This window comes from Lottia gigantea, assembly GCF_000327385.1.
Source record: "Lottia gigantea unplaced genomic scaffold LOTGIsca_149, whole genome shotgun sequence".
Lineage (NCBI taxonomy): Eukaryota > Metazoa > Mollusca > Gastropoda > Lottiidae > Lottia > Lottia gigantea.
Window position 1 is genome coordinate 1 of NW_008707778.1, and position 27,417 is coordinate 27,417.

At 34.5% G+C, this 27,417-nt stretch overlaps 3 protein-coding genes across 3 annotated transcripts; 1 reads left to right on the forward strand and 2 right to left on the reverse strand.

Moving 5' to 3' along the window:
* Window positions 1-3,441: 3,441 nt before the first annotated feature.
* Window positions 3,442-7,887, reverse strand: LOTGIDRAFT_173101 (hypothetical protein; the record flags this gene model as incomplete). The annotated part of the gene is made up of 8 exons (XM_009050287.1): window positions 3,442-3,492; window positions 4,542-4,596; window positions 4,824-4,971; window positions 5,563-5,619; window positions 5,774-5,954; window positions 6,217-6,315; window positions 6,432-6,993; window positions 7,718-7,887. 8 exons carry the CDS (start codon window positions 7,885-7,887, stop codon window positions 3,442-3,444), a joined length of 1,323 nt encoding a protein of 440 aa, XP_009048535.1.
* Window positions 7,888-12,151: 4,264 nt separating this feature from the next.
* On the reverse strand, window positions 12,152-15,765 carry LOTGIDRAFT_200713 (hypothetical protein; the record flags this gene model as incomplete). Its single annotated transcript, XM_009050288.1, has 4 exons — window positions 12,152-13,690; window positions 14,296-14,459; window positions 14,795-15,053; window positions 15,450-15,765. 4 exons carry the CDS (start codon window positions 15,763-15,765, stop codon window positions 13,473-13,475), a joined length of 957 nt encoding a protein of 318 aa, XP_009048536.1. The 3' UTR covers window positions 12,152-13,472.
* Window positions 15,766-24,097: 8,332 nt separating this feature from the next.
* On the forward strand, window positions 24,098-27,211 carry LOTGIDRAFT_173104 (hypothetical protein; the record flags this gene model as incomplete). The annotated part of the gene is made up of 6 exons (XM_009050289.1): window positions 24,098-24,143; window positions 24,553-24,646; window positions 25,695-25,803; window positions 26,322-26,461; window positions 26,937-26,966; window positions 27,118-27,211. Coding segments are annotated over 6 exons (513 nt in total), but the record flags the coding sequence as incomplete, so codon positions are not given.
* Window positions 27,212-27,417: the final 206 nt, after the last annotated feature.

Sequence of the window (27,417 nt, forward strand, 5' to 3'; positions counted from 1 at the left end):
GGAAAAACACTTAAAACCCAATTAAAAACAATTAGAGAAAAAAATAGAATTTTTTTAGTTACAAGGACCACTGCACGAAATGTGCTTATACACAAATAAATTTTTATCTTAGAAAGTTACAAAGCTACAAAGCTGAAATTTGGCACACATTTCCACGTGGGCCATCTAGACATTTTGAAAAAAACCGAACTGAGAAATCTCCCATAGGAAAAAAGTTAGCTCAGGAAAAGTTGCCGATATTCTGCTCTTATAGGCCATATAGACTGAAAACGCCCTATACCTAACTTTGCGAAATAAACCGATTTGGCCCATGTTTTGGACTTTCCCCACTGATTAGACCCCAGGGACTTGGAAAAACACTTAAAACCCAATTAAAAACAATTAGAGAAAAAAATAGAATTTTTTTAGTTACAAGGACCACTGCACGAAATGTGCTTATACACAAATAAATTTTTATCTTAGAAAGTTACAAAGCTACAAAGCTGAAATTTGGCACACATTTCCACGTGGGCCATCTAGACATTTTGAAAAAAACCGAACTGAGAAATCTCCCATAGGAAAAAAGTTAGCTCAGGAAAAGTTGCCGATATTCTGCTATAATGATTGTATACGAATTTAGTCCGTGCTATTTTTCAAAATCCTTTTTCTGCCTCCCTTTTGGGTTTTTGAAAGCCTACTTATTTTTTGTTTAGATTTGAAATTTTATGTCTGAAATTGCATTTTCTCTCAGGTTTTGGGAGATAATGATAGATTTATAGGCGGAAGGTTATTTCTAAAAATAGTGGTTTTGTGAGCAGTCCAAGTCAACTAAGTGTTGATATCCCGTACTGGTCTATTGGCTTAGTTGAGATTTGTTATGGTCATGATAGGCCAGGCTTTCATGTGACATATTGGAAAGTTTTCAACGAACTTTCTGGAAAAAATTATAGAGGTTTTTATTTGCTGTTTTAATATGGAAACAGATGGGCTAAATCCTGTTTGAACCCACGTAGGCCTAAGTTTTTTTTTAAATTGCTATTTTTCAAAAGTTGTGAATGATTTTGTATGTTGGTGGCAGTCTTGTGTTGGCTTTGCCAGAGTGGAGATGTATAGAAGAACCATGTAATTATAAACAAGACTAATTTTCTTTTCTTTCTCATTTTCAGAGGAAATAATACATTTTTAACTGGCATGGCATAACATCATTGAGAATATGAATGATCTACATCCTGCAAAGCACTTGGTAAGTCCAATTCTCTTTTTTTGTATCCATTAGGTGTATTTACTATTTTTCGGAAATTCATGAATTTTAAGAGAGAAGCTTTGTTCTCTTTGCTTTTAGTCTTCTTTCATTTTCCCCGTGGCACTCTATACTGTACAGTGATTGCAAAGTCTTAGGGGATAGGTTTGCCCCTAAAAACTCTGCCTTGGTCTCTGTGACCTTCTTTATCCCACTATTGGATCTTAGAATTGTAGAAGAAAGCCGTCCCATGGCATTTCTTCACACTCTTTGGAAGCGAAATGTTAATTGACTTGCTTTTCTGCATGTCTGTTTTGAAGAGTGTTTTGTCAATGGCCTCCTCAATCTGTCATTCATTTGTAGACTAGTTGTTTGAAGCAAGAAACATAGATCTGCTCCACCAGGTGTTACTATGATGCCACCACAGACCACAGAGTTAGAACGGCACCTTGAAAAGTCACCATCATAACACATAACTGTTGATTTCAGTAGTTTTGGCAGCTATTTTTTTTTATTTTTTCAATTTTTCGACATCTCTACAGTAAGTAGAAACAGCTATTTGATGGCAAGACTACACCTGGACTTAATGTGTTGACTCAATGTTTCATTTCTTTCTCAGATGTAGATTTGTAGATTTCCTGTGCATCCCTCATCTCCAGGACAGTTAACATCAATGCTTGTGCCTCTAAGCCACACCCTTGTCCAACAAAGTTTATTTTGCAACACAGCACTTATGATATATTTCTTATCAGTGTTTGCATCACAAGCAATACCAATAGGTTGAGATGTTGCTTGGTCTGGTTATTCACTGTGTCCTATGGTGAGACAAGGAAATGTATCCACAATTGAGGCATTTTAGTAGATATTTCCATCCAACTCCCCTTTTGTTTCTGTGTTGATCTTAAGCATGAGCCTGAATGGCTAAATTCCACTATTTTTTCCACATTGATTATCCTGTTGCCTGATACTTCATTTTCATCATAATTGCTTTTTTTCTAAGCCTTGGTTGAAAAACCTTGTAACTACCCAGAGAGTCTACTTCCATGTTAAAATTGTTCATTTTTTTCTCTTCAGACACAGAAGAAGTAGATGGAAGAAAATAATCAGCTTGTGTTACCTGGCTAACTTTCTTTATATGACCAGGTAAAAATTGTGAATTTTTTCTTTTTCTGTCACCCTTCATTTTCAGAGTTTTGAATGAGAAATAAGTGAATTTCTCATTTTAGTTGCTGCCATATTAGTCTAAGACTTGAGGGAAGTGAAAATATCAGCAGAATGATGTATTTATTATTTGACAAAAGAATAGACATAACAATTTCCATTTACAAGGTGAACAGGATACACCTATAAATGAGTTACATGATAGTGGTTACATTCCGCTTTTTTGTAGGTCGAACAAATCTGTGAAAACTCTACCAAAACCAAAATCTACATGTAACTTTTAAAATTTTATGCTTTTTGTACGCTGTTACAAAATAGTGAAATAAACGCCTAATTTTAGAGTTTTCTAAAGATTTCAACCAAATATACCGAGCCATTATAAAGCCAATCACCCAAACCGCTTAATTAACAATTAGTACTCTCAGTTTTTAATCAACACTTTTAAAACAAATTCAGTTTAATCAAGTAGATACGAAGATATAAAAAGCATACTTAAGAAATATTTTCAAGTATAATTTATGTTTGATGGAAATGTTTTACAAAGAAGCGGAATGCCCCTTTAAACTCACTCACTAATTGAAGTATGGCCTTTTAAAAGTCATTCTAGAAAACATTTTGGTCTATGTTATTTCTATTCCTGCAACTGTCATTTAAGAAAAATTGTGGTTGTTGAAATGAAAACATGTGGAATCAAGTTTACTATTCGTTAATATAGCATAAACATCCCCATTTGCATACTTTTAGGTTTATTTCACAATTTTGCGACAGGTTGATCCAAAGATGCCAAAAAAAGAAATTAAGACAATGAAAAACATTTTGTGTCCTTGTATGTATATATAGTATTCTGTCGTTGACAATACATCTATTAATTACTCTATGTTGACAATACCACTTTTCAAAGAAAGAAAACAACAATAGGCGAATGAACTTGACCTCCATTAAGGTCCACAACAATAGAACAGTAGCCTATATTCAAATAATGACTAAACCAAAACATTCGGTACTTTCTCATCTTTTTTCCAGCGATTTTCAAACGCGTGTCGTTCCTCCGTACTCTAAGTTTATGGTAATTTATCTGGTGTTACATGAATATTACAGAAGGGGATAAAGACCTAGAATTAAGTAAACATAATGCACATAATGAATATTGTTCGTTATATCTCAATTTCTTAACAAGGCAACACTTGGAAACTTGTATGATCCGATATAAATTTAACTTATTTTAGAATTTCATTCGAATCGATCGAAGAGTAGAGCAACCAGGCGTATGATGTAGTTTGCTAGAGCAAGGGAGGTAACTCAAAACTCCCTTGTCATACATATTCAGAATAACTAGGCAGTAACATAGTTCCTTGTCGTTTTTAAGATGTTCAGGTCTATTTTGGGCCTGACTTCTAAATTATTTTCTGCGATCTACAAAAACAGGATCCAATTTTCAGCAAGATGTATTCGATAAATTCAGAGAGTGTCAGTACACTTGCGCCAAGAAATATCCCCATTTGTCCACCAAGAGTAGCTGAAGAAAAAACAATACTTCATTAATTGTGTGAGATCTGCTCACAGTCTTTGCAAGAGCTAACCTCAAGGGTTGGTGGATTTACATGTGAATGGTTGGTACAAGAGGTACACGTAAATGGTTGGTAAAAGAGGTACACGTAAAGGGGTTAGTACAAGAGGTGCACCGTAAAATGGTTTGTACAAAACTACATATAGAAGGGCTACAAATTAAGGGTTGTTAACGAGCTACATGAAATAGTTGGTACAAGATGGAAACGAAAATTGTTGCTACCAGAACTACAGGGAAATGGTGTACCCATGAGTGGCACAAAACGTCGGCAAATGATTGCAAAGGATTAGTGAAAGATCTAACCGTTGGAGCAACAGCTATATCATATGTAGAATGCTTGAACAAAATGTTCGCAAAGGGAGTCAATTTAGGGATCAATCCCAGTTCAAAATTATTGTTATATTAGCCTATATAATTATTTGAATGCGTATATAGAGAGGGGTTCACAGAAGCCGTGGCATTCTTTTACAACTTATAATTATATAGAACCTATCTCCGAAAAAATAAGGAGCGACCATCGAAAGTTAGTTATATTTCATCCATATTATGCTTACCTAAAATACTGTCAAATGAATAAATGGCGCTTTGGTGTACCCTTGTTTCCACCAAATTTTCAAAGAAAATTCTCAATTCAGCAAAATTACTTCTCCTGCAAAATTATTGATGGTTCTTATAAAGCCTGGTTGTATCCTCGTGGTCAGAGAAAGAATGAGAATGCCACAAAAAGCAGAAACGGAAGAAACTTTGAAAGGATACCGAGAAAAGAAGAGAAAAGACTCATATATGAGTAAACTTTTAATGCTATAGAGAATGGCATCAAATTTTCCAAAAGCAACCGGTGTTTCGCCTCGTACTGTTGTTTTAAGTCTTACTTACTTTAGTGTCAAATTAGGAAATATCTGTTCTAGGTGTTTGATGTTGAGATCTGATGGATAGAGAGCTGTTGATAGTTTGATATCAAACTGAGTTGATTCACATGGTTTACCACAGCTACAGATTTCTTCCTTCACTTGATTAAATCGAACTATATTTGAAAATGGACATATCAAAAAATTGAAAAATACTTGTCATCATTGTCGCGGTTGAAATTTGTAACGTGGTTAATGTTATCGGTGTCGATGTAGACGTCATCAATAATAGCCTAGTGGTTGACGTTAGTAGTTTCGTTTAAGACGTCATCGGTAGTATGATCGATCATTGGTATCATTGAAGACGTCAGCGATATCCTTGACGTCATCAGTAACGTTGTTGATGTCATAATTGTCATCGGGACCATAGATATCTTACACTAGACTATATTACTGTATTATAAGATCGTTCCTGATGTTACGGAACTACCATTGGATTATTCGTTGTTAGTGAATCGATTTTGAAGATATCATTGTCGCCTCAATCGTTATATTTGTGTCACATTCAATTTCGTGTGTATTTCATCGCCATTATAGTTTCATCATTATCATCATCACCATCATCTATGTAGAAAATCGTTTTCAATGTTAATGCTGTCTACGCCATCGTAATTGCCGTTTATGTTATGGTCATCGTTGTCAAGTATAGATTTCATCATAGAAATGTTCTATGATTTCATTAATTAATGTAACTCAATGTTACTTACGTTTTTCATATTGAAGACATGTATAGACTTCCTTAAAGCTACATATGGTTTCAGTGCCTAAAAATGCAAAAAACTTTTGTTAGATAGAGAATTGTCTAGGTACGGCTGTTGCACAATGGGATAGAGCTTTAAATTTGGTCTCAGTTTGTCATTGTATAAAGTGGTTGTTTTCTTTTTCTTTTTCTTTTAGATTGATATAATAATGTGTTACCTCTGTCCGTATAGTCCACACAACCGCATTTTTTCATGAGAAACGTCGATCTACACTCTTGAAAACAGATCGTTTCGTCGTAAACGCCCGTCGTAGTCAGTGGATTTTGGAACACTGCATTCTTCGTGTCTAAGCAGTAAGTATTGTCAAATGCCTTATATGGAAATGGCATGAATTTATACTGGAATATACAAAATACGTACATATTACGACTTGATATTTTCGTTAACTTGATAATATATGGATATGACTGTATATGGAAATTTGATTTTGATTTCAGTAAATATATTTGATTGGCTACGACGCTGTAAGGTCAAAGTTCGTTTGATTGTAAAATTTATTTTGGGCGGGTTACTTCAATATACTTTAATATCTACAAAATAAGGATAAGTAAATCTAGATGAATGAATGAAACGCATTGCAATTCAACTTGGCTCACTTACGTTTATGACATTCGCGCTAGCATAAGTAGTAAAACCAGGCGGAACTAGAAATCCTTTATTAACTATATCCGGTTCTGTCCCCGTTTGGTGAAGCATCACCTAAAATTAGAAAAATAAATTGTAGAGAGTCCACATTATTTTTTTCATATATTACATTGAAGAAAGAAGTGAAATTAAGTGGAGTTTTATCAATAGAACTGACGTGAAAAACTTACTTTGAAACCAGACGCCATGTCGTTATTGTAAACGTAATCATCCTGATTTACAATTAAAGAAATCTGCAGACCTCTTTGACTTCCGGTCATCTTGGTGGTAACTCGGTCTCCATGATCCATCTTTCTGGTGGTGAAGCACAAGCCCATGTCCGTCAGCCTTGTCTCAAAAATGTTGCCACATACACCTATAGAACTGCCCTCAAACGAACAATATGTTAGCAGCGACGATAAGTCGTTTGACAAATTTAAGTAGTGTTCTTTTGGGTGTCGTTCAAGGGCGAACTGGAACTCTGGGAGGCTGAAGTTTATTTGATCCATGAGCCAACCAGTTGGTGACATGGCAGCCATTAGAGTCCATATTTCTGGGTTATAAGAGTCGTTCAGTTTTGTAGCGCTCAGAGGCGAAATACTGCATATCGTGACTTGTGGATATGTCTGTGCGGTCACACTGGCCACGCTCATTTCGGTCCTCGTTGGATATTTGTAGTAGTTGATGACGATGTTGCTTATGGTGTAGGTTAAAAAACTCGCCATTGCTATTACCCCTAACAGCCACACTGTCCTACAAATCAAAATGCTCATAAGTAAATATAGAAATACGAGTACAAGTAGAAATTCAATAACTCGCTGGAATCTTGTAGACAACACAGTCCAGAAAGTCTACACACTGGATGTCACTTGTTATGTTATCCAATCTGGAATATTTGATGGAAGCCCTTGCCGATATACTTACTATCTCAGCAAACCCATAGCTACATGTATATCAAACTCCGCTATACTTGATGTCACTGATGCACACGGAAATTAAAAAGAGAGTGATTCTGATATGTTGATATCTTGTTTACGCTTCAGGAACAACCGTTGTCGCTCTGAAATTGCGGCATCGGAAAAAGCAGATCTTGATCGTCCGGATTTCTACATCAAGAGACAACAACTGGGAACTGTCGTATTCATAATCAAGCACCCCTTGGCGTTCTCTTCGATGAGCTGTTGCATAATGAGAAAGGATGGAAACACTCCTGATGATTTATTTCGAATGTTTGAAGATCCACTACTAGGTGTCGGTATATCCTGTCTAAATCTGAAGTCACTGTTGGCATCGTCATGCATCCAGATTAACTATGGATCTCAAGAAACCTTTTTGTAGATGTCAATAGCATCTTGGTGCACTACGAAAACCTCATGCCACTGATATGTGAATGATTTGGATAGCATCGCCTGCAATTTGGATGTGACCAGGCCCAAGATAAAAAAAAAGGTGGAAAGAGGGCAAGCCATCCACTTACCTCCGAATTCTGCTCCTTCCATCGAAAGCATGTTTAATACCGTGGAGTGTTGTTATCTGGGTGAACTCTGGCCAGTCTACGATTTCTCTGGGTCTCACGTCTAGTGGTCTGGGTTCTTTATCTGTAGTTTCGATTGGGTCACAATAACTGGTCACTTTGATTGTAGGCATTGTAACTTGAAGAACGGCTCTATGATCAAATAATGTAACTCGTCCACATTCTGTCCATACAACAAAAAGTCTACAAGATGATCGGAAGCGTGGAACAATTAACCATACGCATATGAATACAAGTCATACAGCACTGTACAAGCGTACTCAAAGATATACACTTGCAAGCCACATGCTTAATGATTTACAGGCGTCTTCAAAGATGTACACTCGCAAGCCACAAGCCATATGGTTTACAAGCGTCCTCAGAGACACTCGCCAGCCACGATATTATGTCTTATAAGTACAACTTTTTATTCGCGCTCACAGCGATTGAAAACGGCACACAACGATGTACAACACTTTTCGTAGACGGAACTCATTATAATTCATTTATAATGCGAAGTTTTTTTAACTGTTATGTGAGACATAAAATTTAACAAAAAGTGGAATAAGTATGAAAGGTTGGAGGCACTGAATTGGATCCATGTAAAGCTATCGTAACTCCATCATCTGAAATCCTATTTATTTGAAGTTTCTATCTGGAGAACTACACACCTTTTAGATATCTCGTTCCCTTTAGATTCGGTCGTTTGAAATATGAAAATAACCTATGCAGAAGATTATATGAAATACATCACTGACAATGGTTAGTTATCCACTGTAATTCGAAACAGCCAGACAGCATTAGTTGTACCAAACCAGCAAACCATCGAAATACCTAGTATGCGATATCCTTCAGCTGGAAACGGAAGTTGACTTGTCATCAACTAACAACTACCTAATCTGCGATATGTATTAGCTGGAAGCTTACACTACCATCTACCAACCAACAGAATATTTTTTTGTCGGTTTGTGCAGCACGAAACATCGACTATCACTCAAAAAATATATACTGCGGCGGACAATGGAAGCTATTAAAGTCTGCTATTATTTCCATCGATCAATGCCATTAACACAATCCAATGACTAATCGGAACAACTAAACATTGTAGACTCTTTAAACATTCCTCGCCCGATAAATCATAGAGGTCAGCTATTCTAACGTATTGTAGCCCGTTTATCTATTTCTATTGTTTCATATTTTGTCATTCATCTTTTTAATCAGATAACTGAAAATACATTTTTGAAACATCCACCGATAACAGAATATTGACAATATGGCATACAATTACAATCATAGTATTTTCCGATTCTATTGCTAAAAAGAATCTGATTTCTATTATGATCCTGAAAACATTTCGTTCGAGAGACAATGGTAATTTTGATGAGATCTCGGATAATTTGGATAATATTGCTATGAAAAATTCAACATGTTTATCTGACAGTAAAATGAGATGTTTCTGAATTAATGTTTTTGAACTACAAATGCATGAAGAACTTAAATTTGTAGTTTAGTAACTAAAGACTATTTTGTCTACTATGATGACGGCGACGGCGACAATATTTTTTTATATGTAACTGTCCATGGATCTTTCACAGTCTGTAGCTGTTGTGCGCCAAATACCACATATGAACTTATGTAAGTAAAGTATTAATGTTCTTTCAACCCAAGAAGGAACAATGCGTAAATTTATTTCAGTAATTGTATTGTATCGTAAATAAATTGTTATATAAGTCATACCTGACACGTGTTTTTATTTAAAGTGGAAGTATAGGTCGATTTACAATCTATATTTTGAATTCATTATATCATCTTGGTCTTAAAGCATACGAAATGAGTTCATCAGTGAAAAAATTGGAAAATCCAACTGTTATTGACATTTAATAATGCATAATAATGCATACGAATTATCGGTTCCCCAAAATATGCTGTTAGCATTAACAGAAAAACAAAAATCTTGTTCAATGGCAGAATAGATTATCTCCAAGCTCCTGATATTTCAAGCTTTCTTTGACAAAATGTCTTCAAAACTGGTAGTTTTATCTTGGATGGGAGAAAAGATTATTTTGCATCTCCTCTTAATTCCAAGCTTAATTTGTTACTATAAAGTTTTTTTGTTTTTTGTTTTATGTAAATATCAAAAGAACGTAACAATGTCTAAAACACTAATAGTGTTATGTTCAATAGGAGAAAAGATAATCTCAGCTCATGCTACAGTGAAGGTTTTTTTTCTGTAAATAACAAAAGAACGTAACAGTGTCTACAAAACTAAAACTTGTCATGCTCAATAGGAGAAAAGATAATCTCAGTTTGTGATACTTTAAGGGGGTTTTTCTGTAAATAACAAAAGAACGTAACAGTGTCTACAGAACTAAAACTTGTATGCTCAATAGGAGAAAAGATAATCTCAGCTCGTGATACTTTAAGGGGTTTTTTGTAAATAACAAAAAAGCGTAACAATGTGTACAAATTCGTAGTTTTACGTTAAATAGGAGAAAAGATAATCTCAGCGCATGTAACTTTGGAGGGTTTTTGTAAATAACAAAAGAGCGTAACAATGTCTACAAATTCGTAGTTTTATGTTAAATAGGAGAAAAGATAATCTCAGCTCATGTAACTTTGGAGGGTTTTTGCAAATAACAAAAGAGGGTAACAATGTCTACAAATTCGTAGTTTTACGTTAAATAGGAGAAAAGATAATCTCAGCTCATGTAACTTTGGAGGGTTTTTGCAAATAACAAAAGAGCGTAACAATGTCTACAAATTCGTAGTTTTACGTTAAATAGGAGAAAAGATAATCTCAGCTCATGTAACTTTGGAGGGTTTTTGTAAATAACAAAAGAGCGTAACAATGTCTACAAATTCGTAGTTTTATGTTAAATAGGAGAAAAGATAATCTCAGCTCATGTAACTTTGGAGGGTTTTTGTAAATAACAAAAGAGCGTAACAATGTCTACAAATTCGTAGTTTTGTGGTAAATAGGGGAAAAGATAATCTCAGCTCATGTAACTTTGGAGGGTTTTTGTAAATAACAAAAGAGCGTAACAATGTCTACAAATTCGTAGTTTTGTGGTAAATGGGGGAAAAGATTATCTCAGCTCAGGTTACTCTAAGGGTTTTTTTGCAAATAACAAAAGAGTGTAACAATGTCTACAAATTCGTAGTTTTACGTTAAATAGGAGAAAAGATAATCTCAGCTCATGTAACTTTGGAGGGTTTTTGTAAATAACAAAAGAGCGTAACAATGTCTACAAATTCGTAGTTTTGTGGTAAATAGGGGAAAAGATAATCTCAGCTCATGTAACTTTGGAGGGTTTTTGTAAATAACAAAAGGGCGTAACAATGTTTTACAAAGCTCGTAGTTTTATGTGGGAGAATGTATTCATGACAGCTTGTGTTAATTGAAACTATTCCGCACAGCTACTTTAATTGTTCAATATATTAGAATAGGTGTCTCAATATTTACTTTTCTAGTGAATGAAACAGACCAACAAAACAATTTCCTTTGATTATATATTGTTTGTTAATTATGTTTACTTATCAACTTAATCTAGTGCTTTTGACACGTGTTTCAAATTACAATACAATATAATTGGTTATGAAATGATGTTATAAGTTCTAGGGACATAAGAACTAAGTAAGTGGATTTAGGGCACTCACTCATTTGCACTAAATAACTTAACAGCTTGTCTTTTGGACACAACCCGGTAATTCACTTGCTATTTGTTAAATCACGAAATTCAACCGTTTCCAGAAATCTCGTTGAAAACTTTCCAATATGTGACATGAAAGCCTGGCCAATACTTAGTTTCTGGAGAAAAATTCAATATATCATGACCGTGAAAATCTTGAGCTAACCAAACTGAAAGTAGACCTCTACATTTTATCAACATCCGCTTGACTATCACTGCACACAAAACAACTATTTTTAGAATTATTCTCTGCGTGGAAATCTCTCCTCATCTCATAAAATCTGAAAGAAAATGCAATTTCAGACATCAAATTCCAAATCTAGACCAAAAAGTAGTCAAAAATAGGCATGCACAGACCCCAAAAGGGAGTGAGTAAGAAGATTTCTAAAAATAGCACGGACTGCAATCATTCGCATAAAATGTTTTACTGGGGTCGGTCTTATATAATGTCGACCTCGACAGGTGTCCCCCCTTCCCCAGTGATCTTTCAGCCGATTTAACAAAATTTGCTGAACATTAGTTTTTGTTGGTATAACTCTGTGACTCTTAAACTTTGAGACAAAAGATCAGTTTTGTTCAAAAAATTATTTCAAGAAACCGCAGACGTGACATAAATGGTGTATGGGGATTATTGAATGGCATGAATATCCCATCTTTACGAATGTATCTGGCGGGTCTGAATTAAATAAATAGGTTTAAAAAAAGGCAGTTTTCGAACAAAAACAGTTTTTTTCTGTCTCTACACCGGCCGACAACTTTCAAAATAGCTTTCAATGGCTGCAATAGAGGAATATGTTTCACCCTATATAAGGATATGATATTTACGCTAGCTCTAATGATTGTTTTTCATCAGATATGTTAATCTTGTTTATTTTGTTAATTGACTTTAATCAATAATTACCCGGTAAACACTAAAAAATGCATAGTAAATGCATCAGGAAATCCCCCCATCCAATTCCATTACTACTAACCATTTTATTGTGTATTCTGATCTTATGAAGGAACTTTCTACATGCATAGGACTATCGCTGCATTCTAATAAAAATTCCATTCTTTTGTTACTGATATTTTCGTTTCTATTGTGATCTAATAAGTTTTTTTCCCACAGTCCGTTCTATTTATCGTTCTTCTGTTTAACCAAAGAGTAGGACGTAAAACTCCATTCATTTCATTTCATTTTTTAACCAAACAAAGAATGTCGTGTAAACCTTTTGGCGTTAACATAATGAATTGTGAGATAACCAAACCCAACGTAGAGCAATATGACAACCTTTTTAGGTTCCGTGTTACACAATTATTCATCCTCGTTTTCAAAAACGACTGGTTAAAAAATAACGGCATCAGACTGTGGTAGAAAACTTGTTTGATTACAAATGGAGACTATAATAATTGTATGAATATAATTATACGAATGTATTAGATTGATAAAAATTTGACATCTTCATTAGTCTTGATATCTTCGTTTCTCCCATCGCTAATATGTTCAGGTAGTCTGATTTAACTTATAGACTGACACCTTCATTATTTTGTGAAACTGCCTCAATAATTAAAAGAAGTCCATGTCCTGTAATCAATAGAGTAGACCATCATTCTAATTAAAATTAAACCAAACCTTCGTTCGGTTTTGTTTTATTAGCTTTTATTTTGATATAGCCACCTCAGTTCGGGTCTAACAACAGCCCTCTTGAACGTTCGTCAAATTAACCTTTTGACCTAATCTGATGCCAGCGCTGGAAAATGGAAAATTTTGATTGGTTAAAGCAGACGTCATCGAGTTAGGTTAAAAGGTTAATTTGATGAACGTTCAAGGGGGCTGTCGTTAGACGCTATAACGGTGGCTGTATTAAAAATAAAAGCTAGTAAGAAACCGACGAAAGTTTGGTCTGATTAATTTAGACTAATGAGACCATTTTATTGGGTGAATTAGTGAACAATCATTCCTCATATATGTCGCTAGATCACCGCAGTCATAGTATTGTGATTAGATTGTCAAAAAAGTTTGAAGTTGTACAACGTCGCGAACGTGAGTTCTAATGAGCGCCTTGTGGTTTTGGATTCTGAAAACACATCACATAATCTGAAATCCATTCGGGAAGAGTCGGTAAGAATCTAGCTAAGACCTGGGCATCATTCCCCACTACATAGCGATATTTCGGGTGCTTCGCAGATACTGCGTGAACGTATGCGTCAACGACTTTATCGATGTCGGAATCAGCTTTGTTGATTACTTCTACAATCAAATCTCTGCCTGAAACAATAAACAAATAGCCTAAATAAGAGCTATTGAAGAAGTGAACAGAAAAATGAAAAGAATGAAATAATCAGTTTTACAAGGATAACTACTTAAGGTGACAATAGACAATGTATGGTGTTCGTGTACGGTGCGAGATTATCGATACAGTAGAAAATAGTAATAGCATGTGTTCACTTCTTCTATTTTTTTTTCTACGAAAGTTAGTTAAGTGATGTCATCTAACGCTCTAAAAGACTTCGACCGAAACAGCCTTTGGTAGTAATTTTGACAGTTATCGTTTGGAGTAGAGACAGGAAAACTATGCCCTGTTTTGTATATATAGATGGGTGGAAATGTTTGTAGTTCAGTCATCATCATTATTGTCACGTCTGTGGTTCCAACAAAGTTTTTTCTCATCGGCCAGTTCAAAATCCCATACATCAGAGCCTAGATTTTCTGACTCTACTCCAGTCGAAAACTGTGAAATTAGCTGTCAGAGGCTTGAAGTGAGGCAGATGTTTCGGACTATAATCGACTGTACTTCAGAACCACTGCGTGGCATGAAAACGATAGAGAGGGGGAATTGGAAGCAAATCCGAACACCAACGAGCAGTACTCACTCTTAGGTAAAAACTGTGGACCGAAAAACTGCTGGAATTCCACACTGCCTTGACTAAAATATCGTTGAAGTTTTTCCATTAGCGACTCCGGGTTGATGATATCCGTATGGAAAAATCCTGGTTCTAAAATATGAACTGTGATGCCTTGATGGTAGACTTCCCGTCTGAAACACAATGAAACGATTAAAGTTACTGCGAAATCCATTCTCCCAGTGTTACAAATATATGTGTTTTTGTTAAAAGGACACCTTTATGTGTTATGTGCCATCTTTATAAAAACGTGAGTTTGAAATTCTTTCTTCCAGTATTCAACAATATATGTTATTATTAAAATGGGAGTGGGTGCCAGCTTTATATAAATGGGAATTGGGACTAAATCCTTTCTACCAGTGTTTATCAATATATTGTTTTTGTTTATATTGATAATTTTGTTTTTTCAGATAGTGTCTGGAAATGCTAACCGTGCACTATGGGACACCTAGTTCAATTGGAATCGTACCGTAAGCAGTCGGAGTACGCTTCCACGCCATATTTAGAGATACAATATGGTGCAGGAATGCTGGAGATGCGTCCAAACATACTGGCAATGTTCACAACTCTACCACGAGCCTTGCGGATTAATGGCAAACAGGCTTTCGTCACGTCAATAACTCCAAAAAGATTCACGTTCAGGCATTCCAAATAATCTGCTCGGCTTAAACATTCTGAATAGCCAACTGGTCCACCAATACCCGCGTTATTTACTACTGCCCACAATCCTTAAAATACAGTCAAATTTTAAGATTACGTTTTCGCTAAAATACGCTTTACGACGTCATTGATCATGCTTTTAAAATGACGTCATTATTCAATTCCTTAATGAGGTAATTTATAAGATTAACATTACAACGTCATTGATTAGATTTCTCAAATAACGTTATGGATCTTGCCGTCATTGATTAGATTTTAAAGGTAATATCCTTTACTTGTTGACGACAAACCATAGAACTGCATATAGTATATATGGAAAAACTATGACGCCATTAATCGTGTTCAGTATATGACGTCATAGATAAAATTTCGAGTCGACGTCTTTGATAATATTGTCATGTATATGACATCACTGATTTCCAGACACACATAATGTAGTAGCATAGCGTATACATATTATTTACCTGCATCGGGTGATAAAAGAGATTTGACGTGTTCAACGACTCTAACAATTTCCTCTTCATGAGCTACGTTCAACTGTACCGTCTTTAATCGGCTTGAACATTTGTTTTTGAGTGTTTCAATTCCTTCGATGGTGAGGCAGGCAGCTATGACGTGGAAGCCCATACCGTCCAATCTTTGTGCCAAATGATGACCGAAACCCGAATCGCATCCGGTGATAAAAACATATTTTTGTGTGATGTTGGTGATTTTGAATTTACGACGCAACCAATCGAAAACAAAATAACCAACTATTGCTGTCAATATCAAAATCCACATTTCTACAATTAAAAAAAAAACAATGAAAAGACTAGATTAAGAATCTGTTACATAGCTTACAATGGGCTTAAATATACCTTGGTCAGATTCGCCCAGTGGCAACACCGTATAGTCTGCTTTACAGTGTTCAAATTCATCCTCTACAGAGTGTTCAAATTCATATACAGAGGCAAAGAATTACCTTGCTCAAATTAATAGCCTACATAGGCATAATTATCTGAATAGGCTTAGAGTTCAAATTTATACAAAAGCAATGCATTACCTAGTTGAAATTGATAATATATATAGACCACAAAAAGCAAACTGTAGTCTAATTAACTGTAGTCTGATTAACTGTAGTCTGATTTTCTGTACACCTATGTAGTCTCCCTTGTGGTGTGTTTATTTGTCGCGAGAACTAACCCATGAAAAAGTTAACTGGACATGCAATAAACAGGGATTTCATATGCGATTTGATATAAATAGCTAACATCCAATATACTTTTAAAAAAAAATTCAATGGTAACGGAACTTAAATAGTGAAAAGACTTGCCTGCAATTTGTGGTGGAAACGAAACTTTGTAGAACGGCCTAAAATATTTTAATCACGTGACAACTGATATGGGTCAATAATGCTGATACACTAGTTTTTATACGCCCACATGGAAATGTGGACGTATATTGCCGTTGGTCCTGTCCGTCTGCCCTTCTGTCCACTTTTTTGTATGCACGATGCATGTAACCTCTATCGTGCATACAACTTTTATCTGATCTGTATGAAACTTAGTATGCATGTAGGCCTATATAGATGACATCTCAGTGCTGTTAAACGCGTTCACTCCTGAACATTTTCGGCCTTTTTCATGGTCGCCCCGAGTTCATTCACCCTGTGCCCGTTCGCTCCACAATATTTTGTGAAACAATAATCCATAATCCACAAGTTTTGAACAAAATGTTTAAATATGTGTTAAATTGTCGAAGTTATTCACTTATCAATTAAAACAGCTATCATGTGACTTAAAAAATAATGACTTGCTAGTTTTCATTGAAACCATTTCCAATTTGTCGTCCAGAAACTTGCCTTCACTAACACATGTTGTTTCTCCAAACGATTCTTTATTCCTTAAAGTGTCTAGAATTAACATGAACTTCGAAACAAAGAAATAAATTATGTAAAAACCGCAATTCCTTAAAATTCTCGAGAAAGTGGTAACATGGCCCACTTTTCAACTCGATTCATGCAGCATTGGACAATTTTATTGCACCCAGGACAAATATTTTTTTTTAAAGGGACAGTTACGCCAATTTTTTAACTAATCATACTTTAGTCTCAGAAACGGGATTTTTATTGTAGTAGCAGTTTACTGTAGTATGTAGTAGAGGTCAGTAATAATACAGATATTGGCAGTGTTTGACTGTAGTTTGTAGTAGAGGTCAGTAATGATACAGATATTGATAGTGTTTGACTGTAGTATGTAGTAGAGGTCAGTAATAATACAGATATTGATAGTGTTTGACTGTAGTTTGTAGTAGAAGTCAGTAATGAGACAGATATTGATAGTGTTTGACTGTAGTAAGTAGTAGAGGTCAGTAATGATCCATATATTGATAGTGTTTGACTAGTATGTAGTCAAGGTCAGTAATAATACAGATACAGATATTGATAGTGTTTGACTGTAGTATGTAGTAGAGGTCAGTAATGATACATATATTGATACATTTTGATTGTAGTATGTAGTAGAGGTCAGTTATGATACATACATTGATAGTGTCTGACTGTAGTATGTAGTTAAGGTCAGTTATGATACAGATATTGATAGTGTTTGACTGTAGTAAGTAGTAGAGGTCAGTAATGATGCTTATATTGATAGTATTGGACTGTACTATGTTGTCTAGGTCAGTAATGATACAGATCCTGATAATGTTTGACTGTAATATGTAATACAGGTTAATACTGATACAGATATTGATAGTGTTAGACTGTAGCATGTAGTAGAAGTAAGTAATACAGATATATAGATTAATACTACAGTCAAACACTATCAATATACGTTTTGTTAACCATAAGAATTGTTTCAACGTGTATTTTGAACTCATCGTTTGCATTCCGTAACATCTGCCAAGAACTGAAGAGTGTGTTCAAGCTTGAAATAGAACGCTTTTCAAAAAACAAGGAAAATAACTAATTACATACTTTTCAACACTTTTAATGAGATTTCTAAATGGTTTTTATCAAGTTTTATGTAAATTTATCAAAATTTATCAATAATTGTGCCTAACTCACTAACTCAGATGATATCAAAACTATCTTTATCAGTTCATAAACATTAATAAAAACCCTGTAATGATAATATTAAACAATTAGATATATATACAACACAAATATACAATACTATATCTTACAATTATCACAGTAATATTATCACAGTAAAGCCTAATATAAATCTATGCACATAAAATATCTATTTACACTTACACTATTACTATGTTAACTAATATATGCCATGGAGGGAAAACTTATGAAATGGACTAATGAAATATATAATATAATGTAAAATAAAACTAACCCTTAAGATGGGGTTTTAAGTTGATATTGACATTTACAGTATATAACTAAACTAAACTCAGTACCAAAACCTGTGAACTAATTATAATTAAAGATAATTATAATACAAATAGTTATAGATAATATAAGTTTAATATTGAAAAAGAAGGTTTATAATTCCACAAAGCATATAAATTAAAGATGGCTGCCATTACTAACTTTAAACTACCATGGTTACAATTGCACATCTCTCATACAGACAATTACCCTAGAAAATACCCAAAACACACATACCTGTGAAGTTATTTAAAGAAAATAACTAAATGGTGAAACAGGATAAATTTGAAAGTAGGAAATATTTCATAAAAGGTTGAAACACACTTCCTTCAACTTCAAGGACTAAGATAAAAGTAAAGTTTCTGACTGGATAGGTGATGAAACTCACTGAAAGCTCAATAAACTGGCCAATCCAAAAGGTGGCAAGGTCAGGTGAGATCAGTTAAGTTAAGAAACTAAGAGAGGGCACTAATTAAGACTTTAGTATTAGGCCAGTGTAAGGTAATTATGTGCTCATTAAAACAGTAGTGGTGCATTAAGATAAAACAACAATTAAATAAAACAACCAGGTTTTTACAAAAATGCACCCTGCCACACTAACATGGTGACATTGGCCTAATTTAACAAGTTACCATGCCGTGGTATATAGCTGTAAGAGGACTTATGACTATTTACCACGCTTACCACGCCAGTGGTTAATAAATGTGCACGGCATGTAACATACATCTTGTGATCTTGATGGGTTTCGATAGGCAATGAAGTTAAAAAACAATTCTTGAGTGGCGAGAATAGCTTACCCCCCTTTACCTCAACTGGCGCCGTCACCGCTTGAAAGACCTCTTCAAAACTCAAAGACAAAACATCCCAAAAATCCAAAAGCAATGTTTTAATCTCTTAATTTATGCTCTGTGTTCGTTTGTGAGAAATATTTGTTGTCTGGAGTTTTCAAAGGGAAGCTACTTTATTGAGGACTCTCCGGAAGTCGATTGTTTACATTGGAAACAATAACATTGCTATCATCGTTTAAGTAAGTGTTTGTAAATTTTACGTAATTTTATGAAATCCTGGCGTGTATTTCTTTCATATTTTATTTGTTTTGTATGAATTGCACATTTTCCTATCCCTTGACAAAAATTGGTGTCTAGCCCTTCTCTGCAGTGACCCCCTAAATAAATCAAAAATAAAATGCATTTGCAGTATAAAACACTGTCAACAAAAACAAACCTTATAATATAATTCTGTTCTTTTGTTCTTTTGGATTTATCACAAATTACAATTAATACTTTAGTCTTGTAAAATTTATGGTACTGTAATAAGATTTAAAGCACAGGATAGACTGTAACTATCTTTTGTTTTACACAGTAGCCTTTAAGCAGTCTGTTTTTTTTTTCGCTACTTTGAAGGCACATCAAATTTGGCTTGTAGGCACTATAGAGGCTACAGTTTTATTCTGATCTAAATGAAACTAAGTATGTTGTATATATGGAAGACATCTCGGTAAAATTTGAAATTGGTTATAATCAGATGAATTGTTTCAGACTTATTGCCTGTGACTCAGGAACACATCAAATTTGGCTTGTAGACACTATAGAAGCTACAGTTTTTATCCAATTTTAATAAAACATGGTATGCATGTTTAAGCTTATAAGCTTATATTGATGAGATCTTAGGTTTGAATATTGTTTCAATCAGATAGATTTAAGCTTCATAAAATTATGAAAATTCATTTTCAAGTCACTAAAGATTTTGTCATCATTTCTGGCAGCTGGTAGTGGGCGTATTTAAACTTTCATAGCAAGCTATCTTTCAGTTTTGAATAGTACTGAGAGTCATAAAAAACCATGGAATTGATAAATAAGCGTAATATAAAGTTTGGCAATGATACATTCAGAAATTTTAAAGATAGCTTGCCAGGCAAGGTAACATACACCCACTGGCAGCTGTCAGAAATGATAAAACAGTCTTTAGTGACTAAAGTATGAATTTTCTCATAAAGAAATTTTAATAGTTTGAATTCAATGATATATATATTTACTGCCAGTTATTTATGCTGAGAAATACCACAAAATTTTTAATAATCAATATCATTAACCCAAATACATCAAATAATTAAATTAATATACATGATCACACCATGTTTCATTAAAATCAATTGAAAATTGTAGTGTCTAATGTGTTCACAAACAAATTTTGACACGTTTCTCCTAAGTCAAGGGCAATAACTAAAAAAATGTTCATCGAAAGATCGTCAAATTGGAACTTGACCAAGATCTCATCAATATAAATGATTACACCACATTTCATTAAAATCAGTTAAAAACGGTAGTGTCTAATGTGTTCACAAACAAATTTTGATGCGTTTTTCCTAAGTCAAGGCCAATGACTAAAGAAAAGTTCATCGAAAGATCATCAAATTTGAACTGTTTTTTTGCAGTAAGGACAATGTCAAAGGTGAGTTCAGCTGATATTTTTTAACAACAGCAGCAACCATTACCATCATCAGCAGCAAAAAGATGAATCAATATAGATCTTTCTCTGACCTAAGTGAACTTGGTTACAGTGGAGCTGCTTTCAGACCAAAGTAAGTGTATTTTATAGTGGTGAGACCCTTCAGAAAAGCTTTTTTTCCAAAACACTCACCCGATAGTGCCTGAACACATACTCCATCGTCTCACACACAGCCAGCTCACCCTTAAAGACATACTCCATCCTCTCACACACAACCCGCTCACCCTGAAACACATACTCCATCATCTCACACACAACCAGCTCACCCTTAACGCATACTCCATCCTCTCACACACAACCAGTTCACCCTGAAACACATACTCCATCCTCTCACACACATCCAGCTCACCCTAAAACATATAATCCATCCTCTCACAACCAGCTCACCCTGAAAAATATACTTCATTCTCTCAAGCACAACCAGCTCACCCTGAAACACATACTCCATCCTCTCACAACCAGCTCACCATGAAACACATACTCCATCCTCTCACGCACAACCAGCTCACCCTGAAACACATACACCATCCTCTCAGACACAGCCAGCTCACCCTAAAACACATACTCCATCCTCTCACACACAACCAGCTCACCCTAAAACACATACTCCATCCTCTCCCAAACAACCAGCTCACCCTGAAACACATACTCCATCCTCTCACACACAACCAGCTCACCCTGAAGCACATACTCCATCCTCTCACACACAACCTGCTCATCCTGAAACACATACTCCATCTTCTCACACACAACCAGCTCATCCTGCATCCTGAAACACTTTCTCACTGCAATCCTATCTGGATAGCCGCTTTTGCACATGTGATATTCTTATCAAGATAACTTCTTGTTTGATTTCGCACTGCTACTTTTTAGGATCATATCCACTATCCAGATGAAATAAACCTCTAGAGGTAGATTTTTCTATCTGGATAATTTCTGGTTGTAAGTTTATTTGCCAGAGTGAAAGCAACTGGAAGTTATTCGGATAGAACTGGATCATATAACTGAATTACTTATGAAATGGGAAAAGGGTATTACTGGCACAATACATTCAATGAATCAATATATTGTGTTAGGACATGCCATGCTATGCTTTTCATGTATCATGATTTTGTATAGAATACTTTATGATACCAGACAAATATATACATATTTCTTTTAACAAAATGTCATTCGAATACAGGCTTAACTTATCAAGTTGTACGGAGTTTTTTGTGCAATCGTGTTAAGTACAGAAACATTGTACAATATCTAGTAATGGACTCATTAATGGTTCAGCTTTGTGATCTTTTGTGCCTCTAAACGTTCCTATATCCCATCAATATTTCACATCTGAGGAATGGTTAGAGTTAGATTTGTCTGGCTACTATCTGCATTGCACAAAAATAGTTTTGATAACCAACACTTTTACTTAGATTATGGATAAAATATGGATAAAAGTGTGATATTGAGCTGTTGAACTGATTAACATAGCTACAGAAAAACAATTCTCACTTCTGAGATTAGGTACAATTGATCAGACAAGGATTGAACATTCAGCTTTAATAATCCTTTTTTGAATATAGTCAAACATAAATACAGACTATCATATGACTCATTGTACCTGCCTTTCAAGTTCACCCATTGTTTAATTTTCAAACGTGACATGCAATGGAAGTAGAATAGAATAAAAGTTGAATAATAAAATGAAAGTACACAGAAGGCAATAAAATCATTGTAATCAATAACTAACACTGTGTAAGAAATCAATGAAAAAGTTCATTGAGTTTTGATTAATTGTAGTTTAGCAGGTGAAGGCCTAGTACAGCAGATAATGTGCAGACGACACTTCAAGTTCCACTCCAGCATTAGCAAGTCACAATCTGTTCATGTTGAAGGTCTAGATATGAAGTTCTGTAGCAGATGACAGTCGTTGTTTCAAATTTTGATTGGATCAAATCTGGATATGACTAGTCTCAATCTGTTGATGTTTTAGGACTATACGTCAAGTTCTGCAGTTTGTGTTTCAAATTTTGATCAAACTACTGGTAGCTTTTAGTTTGACATTGCACATGACACTGTGTTCTGCAGAAAAGATTTGATCTATAGAAAAAAAGATTTTTCTGTGAAAATAGTTTGGTATCTTCTCTGTAAGACATTGAGTATTTCTTGTATCTGTGGCTCTATGGAATTTCTTACTACCCTGATACACATGTCTTGGATATGAAAAACATCATCAGCTGATTTCAAAATGTTCTTTGCGATTCCACAAAATTAATTTGAGTTTTTTTATATTGGTATACTTGGATTACTTATCTAAAAATGTAAGTTTTGGTTTTTGTGACTACTGAAATGATGCTAGATGTTAGGATAGTTTGACAAATGTTGACTGAGAGAGAAAAGCTACCGTATTGTTAATTTCTTCGGTCGATTTTCTGACTAAAAGGTTGAGATTTTTCAATCCCTTTTCTCAGAAAGACCCCATAATTGATTAAGATTTAATCAAGGGATATTTAAAGAGTCAAGCTAATGAGAATTTCTATCAAAGCACACTAACTCAGTTAAGGAACAGTTGAGAGTTGTCAAACTCATTTCTCAAGGGGTAGCAGATCTAAAGCGGTGGGGGGATTTGAGAAAAGGCAGAAGTGGGTAAGTGAGTTAGACGCTCAGTAATCTCAAGGTTCAAGATTCAATCCCATAAAAGGTCGAGATATTTTTCGGAATTTTCAACAAAGTTGGGTGGAGATGGAAAAAGCGTCTAGTCGTTTGGATGGGACAATAAACCAAGATACTATGTGCTACAGACTGTGCAGTGTGCACGTTAAAGATTCCTTGATAGTTGGAAATCAAAACAGTATAGGCTAATGTCACTGCCCTGGAAAAATTTCCCTCATTGCACACTGCATGGCATTACCCAATAAGGTGGAGAAAACTGGGCAGTACAACTTCATATATTTGATTTCATTTCATTCTTCAGATGCATAGCCAATGTTTTTAAGATTTGACAAGGTGTTGGTTCTCAACCCGATTGAAAACTGATTGAACAATGAATAGGCTATTGATCTATTGATTAGGGTGATTGATCTATTCTATTTCAGTAATTTGAATACCAGAGTATTGTATACACTAACAATAAGTAACCATGTAGTGTATAAATGCTTTTTTACTCAATATACTATCAGCCTGTATATAACCTTTAGGCCGAGACAACTTTTAATGGCATATGTATATTTGAACATTATGGGGCCTTGAATTGATTTCAAAATGGAAAGATGTTATCATTTTTTTAATACTGGTATACTACTTAAAGGTATACTACCTCTTAGGATGACCAAATATTTGAAATTCCAAAACTTGTTAAAATGAGTCTTTGTTCATCAGTGGACTTACCTTGTAACATAACTATACAACATTATCCCTCTACATAAAACCAAGAATATTATTCATTAAACTAAGTAATTTTGAAACATGCTTAGAAGAGTGTTTCCATAATTATTTTAGTTTAATGGATAAGCTTATATCGTCTTATATAGTGATTTTATTCTATAGTCAGACACCTGGTAAGTCCAAGTGATGGATATACACTTGTCTTGTTGACAAAGTTTGAGACTTTAAATTTTATGAATATGCTTAGAGGTAGTATCTCTATTTCCAATATCGAATCTTTGACCAGGATGTAATACCATCAGCATCAAACATGTTTAAATGTTTTTTTTCAGGTCGTCACCTGCCAAAAGATATCATGGTAAAAAATCACATAAAATCAACAGACCAAAGACTGCTGCAGCTGTTTTACTCAGCAGAACAGAGTAGGTACCTGCCAAAATTGGCTTGAATGAAGTTCAAAATGGGATGAGCTTTCATGATGCAAATTAAAACTTGGCTACGATGGTTTGGACTGTTGTCATTTCCAGGTTGGCATTTCAGGTTCAGTACCCTCGACAATAAGTGCTCATAACATCATGAGCCATTGTTTCCACAGAATTAATTTTATAGCATATGAAAGGTATTAATAGTTGAGAGCTGACATCGGGCCTTCTATCCGAAACACTGGCTGTGGCATGAGAATTGGAGGAGGATTCAAATGCCAATAGCACCTTATCACCTTGCAGTCAACAATCAAACTCGCTACCACAGAATGCAGGGTCTTTTGGTGGCTTTGAAATAGTTATAGTGGTGTAACCAATATTTGTGCATATAAGGATTCAACGCCAATTAATTAAAAAAAAATAAAAAAATTTTCTTCAGATATTCTATAAAATAATTAAAATTGGTTTGTTTCGATTTTCTTTATGAATCCCCCACTTTGACCCATATTTCATGAGAAACCAACTCGACAATGGCTGCAAAATGCATGTACAATGTTTGATCTATAAATAAAGCGAGAAAAACACGTTGTATGCATACCCAGTGGTATAATTAACTTCTCTTAGTATTTATCTTTAATATCAATTCATTATAATTATAATGACAATTCCTTCAAAGAACAATGATTTAAAAAAAAAAATAGTGACTGACAAAATATCAGATAAGTAAAACGTTAGAGTGTTTTATTGCTAAAAGTCATTGAAACATAAGAATATGACCCACATTGTGTTCGATAGAATTTTTCTGCTGACACGGAATCCGCTAGTTAGTCACATGACTTGGTTCATTGGACTATATTCTAGCTGATGACACTTGGAATTCCGATTACAGCTTGGGATTATAAGGAAAAACAGCCTGTAGAAAATTGTGATATTTGGTAATAATTGGAATCGGCAATTTTGTATTTGTCAAAGTATACATTAATACATTTTATCTTGCTTGAAACTACTGAAAGCACAGATTATTGAGTAAGAATACATATTATTTTTTTTAGATGCGATAGAGTAAACCAACTTCAACATGAACCAACCAGACGCCATAATTTTGAAAATCATCTTCCAGTTCGTAAACCAAAAACACCGGCATGGCAGAAAAACTTAGATGTAAGTATTATCAGTGATATGTACTGTGTTGGAATGTTAGTCCCCTTTTTGGAATGTTAGTCCCCTTTTTGAAAACTAGCTATCCTAATGATATTGACCGTGAAGAAAATATTACTTTGACATGTAATCAATTTTGAAATTTTGATAATCGATAATCAAAATAATAGATTCCTAGCGATGATAATTGATTATTTTACTCAGCTCTAATCTTATTAAGGTAAATGGTTATCAAACAATTGATCATCAACCAACAACTCTCACCCTACCCAGTTAGTCAGATGTGATGTATCATCACTTGATAGAGCAAGACATCAAATGTCTTATATCCTTTTCATCCTGACTCATTTTCTGGCACTAGCTTTTGAGCCATTCCCCATGACAAAAACCAAATTCGTCATAACTTTTGGTATCTATACAAAGCTGAACCATAAAACTCTTAAAGACATTACCAGATATTCTACTTACACCTTTCCCCTATAGCTATTGACCTTTAACCTTTATATTTCTGTATATTCAAGCCTCCACCAGTACCTATAGTAGTGACACCAGGCTATGTTTTATCTAAAAGTAAATCAAAATGTTCAGTTATATTGAGAGAAGATTTTTTTGATCCAGGAACAGAAAGTCCTGTTTCACCTTCCAGCCCACTGTCTACCAGGTCAGTTTTTAAAATCTAATAATCTATGGATCAGTCTTCTTTTTCCTTATTCCAGTCAACCCAGCTGTAAATGATTACTGAATAAGTCATCTTTTAACATTATTCCAGTAGACCCAGCTGTAAATAAGTACTGAATAGGTCATATTCCCCCAATAATTTAAGTCAACCAGCTGTAAATGGGTATTGATAATACTGGAAATATCAATGCCAAGAAGTTTTGGTCAAGGAACAGCTGGTCAAAGGGATTCTCTTGAACCTAAATAGTTACCCTTGAAAAGGGTTTTTTTTATATCTTAATTCACCAAAAAGTCTTATTGATGTATAGATGTATATATTTGGTTTTTTTTTTGCTTTTTACTGTGGGCTACCTCATTCATTCTTAATCCTTTTATTTTCTACAGTTTGAGACAACATTCCTTTAAAACTCAAGTTTGACATTGAATTACAGAAATTTGGTTTTTTGTTTCTTTTTTAGAAGAGCTGTGAACAAGGGTGATCCTGAAAGGTAATTTTATTTTTCAATTTTTTAATTAGAATAAAGTGACCTTTTCTGAATACTTTTTAAAGTGAAAGATTTCTCATACGTTTGACTTGTCGTTACCTCGTAACTTAAATTTTTTAAGCTAAGATTAAAGCAGAATTTGATATGTTTACAGAGATAGTTTGATAGCCACACTACAAGAACAGATTAACGATTTAACTTTATATCTCGAGGAAGAGAGGCTAAATCATCGTCAAACCAAACAAAAGGTAGGAAATTCATTGTCTTGACTTCTCAACATTGTTTTGACTTCTCAACATTTTTTTGCTCTCTCAATATTGTCTCGACTTCTCATGATTGTTTTGACTTCACAACATTGTTTTTACTTCACAACATTGTTTTGACTTCTCAATACAGATTTTTCTTCTCGATATTGTTTTGACATCTCCACATTATTTGGATTTCCCAATTGTTT